The sequence below is a fragment of the Salvia hispanica genome, chromosome 2 (genome assembly GCF_023119035.1).
Source record: "Salvia hispanica cultivar TCC Black 2014 chromosome 2, UniMelb_Shisp_WGS_1.0, whole genome shotgun sequence".
Lineage (NCBI taxonomy): Eukaryota > Viridiplantae > Streptophyta > Magnoliopsida > Lamiales > Lamiaceae > Salvia > Salvia hispanica.
Genome location: NC_062966.1, coordinates 4,572,285 through 4,575,290, shown reverse-complemented (window position 1 = coordinate 4,575,290; position 3,006 = coordinate 4,572,285). Strand labels below are relative to the sequence as shown.

General features: G+C 37.9%; 1 protein-coding gene across 1 annotated transcript; it reads left to right on the top strand.

The window, feature by feature from the left end:
• Positions 1-1,357: 1,357 nt before the first annotated feature.
• LOC125204689 (hexose carrier protein HEX6-like) lies at positions 1,358-2,706 on the top strand. The gene is made up of 3 exons (XM_048103396.1): positions 1,358-1,580; positions 1,667-1,989; positions 2,165-2,706. Exons 1-3 carry the CDS (start codon positions 1,454-1,456, stop codon positions 2,690-2,692), a joined length of 978 nt encoding a protein of 325 aa, XP_047959353.1. The 5' UTR covers positions 1,358-1,453; the 3' UTR covers positions 2,693-2,706.
• The last annotated feature ends 300 nt before the right edge of the window (positions 2,707-3,006 follow it).

Sequence of the window (3,006 nt, the reverse complement as noted above, 5' to 3'; positions counted from 1 at the left end):
ACCATGCGACTAATTTTCTCTTATCCCGGATGTATATTTTCCACATCCGCCCCCACCGTTGCCTCCGACGTCGGCCTGTTGACCGAAAAAAATAACCATTATCGCCTTATTCATTTACTAAATTAGAATCATCTTGGTATTTAATCTTTCTTGTGTCAATTAGGTCATCGACTTACTTGCACAAGAGATGGAAAATCGTTTCTCTGAGGCATCCGCATCCACATACTTGCTAAGTTGTATGGCATGCCTCGATCCAAAAAATGATTTCGCTGCTTTTAATGTTAATAAGCTTATTTATCTTGCTACTCTTTACCCAAAGGACTTCACATCGACTGAACATACTCAATTGTTTAAACAACTTGAAACTTTTGTTGATGTTGTGAGAAGAGATGCACGATTGAATGGTATTGAAGATTTGGGTACCCTATCTCAGAAGATTGTTGAACCAAGAAAGATAAAGTTTTTTCGTTGGTTATCGTCTGATTGAGTTGGTATTGATTTTACCCGTAGTGACTGCATCTGTTGAAAGAGTATTTTCAGCAATGAAATTTGTCAAGACTGACTTGCGGAATAGGATGGGAGATGAGTGGTTGAATGACAGTTTGGTAGTATACAATGAAAGATCCATTTTTGCTAGTGTTTCTAATGAAAGAATCTTGAAACGTTTTCAAGATATGGATACCCGTAGAAATCAGTTGTCTCGGTTAACAGATGCTAGAGTTACTTGAATTGTAATAGACTTTCATCTTGCTAAAAAAACATATTGAAGTATTATATTTAATATTTTACTATTTTATTATTTTATTCCGCCCCCACTATTTTTTAATCCTAGATCCGCCACTGTATGCATTCCCACATGGACCAACTGATTGATGTTTAGAAGAGGGAAAATCGAATTTGAGATCTCTTCTTTTTATAATAACTTGTTGGGCACCATAAAAAATAATGAATTTAAAGGGTAGGATGCCAAAAATTAGAGAACATGCAAGTCGTGCTTCTTTACATTTCTAATCAAAACTTCTGTATTTATTTATTTTTTTTTTAATAAAAAATCAGTAATCCAGACATATTATCACGTGGTATATCAACGCATCATAATTGTATAAATATTCTATATTTTTCATTTTTGCTCTTTTCTGTCATGCTAGACGCATCATATGTCACTCAATTTTTGCTCTTTTCTGTGATGCTAGACGCATCATATTCGAATCACTCAATTTTTTAGGACACATAAGTTAAACTACTAAAAATATATAATAGCCCGTCAATGCACGTGAAACCAATTGGTCACACATCAAATATCCATAATGAATTAAAGACTTTTCACTCACATGAGACAGGACCACAAGACAAACTATCTTAAACAACTGACTCTCATCCTTACATTCTCAAACTTGACTCTGATGCAGTTTGAAACAAATTAGTACACCATTGAACAGAGGAGGAAGAAGCCATGGCTGGAGGCTTCGCGGTTGCAAGTGAAGCCCGATACACCGGAAAAGTCACTATCTTCGTCGTCTTATCTTGTATGATGGCTGCCATGGGTGGAGTTATCTTTGGCTACGATATTGGAATTTCAGGTTTTCTATGACTATACAATTGCCTATTACATAGAAGATCCTTACTTACGCCTTTAATTATGATAAAAATGATTGTAAACATTTAGGTGGAGTGACATCTATGAGGCCATTCTTGAAGAAATTTTTTCCTGAAGTGTTTAGGAGGATGGAGGAGGACACCAAGATTAGCAACTACTGCAAATTCGACAGCCAATTGCTAACATTATTCACATCCTCCATGTATTTGGCAGGCCTCATTGCATCATTTTTCGCGTCGTCCACTACCAAAGCCTACGGCCGCAAACCCTCCATCATCATTGGCGGTGCTGCATTTCTCGCTGGAGCAGCGCTTAATGGCACAGCTCTCAACATATACATGCTCATTTTCGGCCGAGTCCTTCTTGGAGTTGGTGTTGGTTTTGCCAACCAGGTACTTAAACATATATATACATGACGGACCAATTCAAAACATGGATGATTGAATACCATTACAGTATAATAGTAGAAATAGATCACTCACCCCCATAAAAGGCCTTATAAGGAGAAAGATTATCCAAGTATATATAAATGAGACAGGATCATCGGTGTTTTTTGACAACTTTCAGGCAGTTCCACTATATCTATCAGAAATGGCGCCACCAAAATACAGAGGAGCCTTCAACAATGGGTTTCAGCTGAGTGTCGGCATTGGCGCCTTAACCGCAAACCTCATAAACTACGGCACTGTGAAGATCAAGCAAGGCTATGGCTGGCGAATTTCTTTATCCATGGCGGCCGTTCCAGCTTCCATTCTAACCTTAGGCGCTCTCTTCCTTCCCGAAACACCAAACAGTCTAATCCAGCGCGGCCAAAACCAACAACAGGCGAAGCAGATGCTGCAGAGGATCCGCGTAACAAGCGATGTGGATGCTGAGCTGCACGATCTCATCAGTGCCATTGAAAATTCTAATACTCTGCAAAATCCTTACAATCAGATCCTGCAGAGAAACTACAGACCGCAGTTGATAATGGCGATCGCCATCCCCTTCTTCCAGCAGGTGACCGGGATCAACGTCATCGCCTTCTACGCTCCCATAGTGTTCCGTATCAAAATAACAAAACGTGTCAAATTTTCGTTGATCTCTCATGCGTAGAGAATTTGAGGCATGAGCTCTCATTAATTTTTATGAATAATTGTGTCTGAATATAAGAATTTTAACTCCTTCCGTTCCTTCATAGTTGAGACACTTCTTTTTGGCACATTTAAGAAATGAATGTTTAATGTGTTAAGTGGTAGGTAAGTAAGAGAATGAATAAAGTAGAGAGAATAAAATAATAGAGAGAACAAAGTAGGAATGAAAAAATGAGTTCATTATTAGCATATATGAAAATGAACTTTTCGAAATGGAAAAATGACTCAACTAAATTCTCGGTTTGTGGATAAACTAATTTTTTTACTTTAACTTAT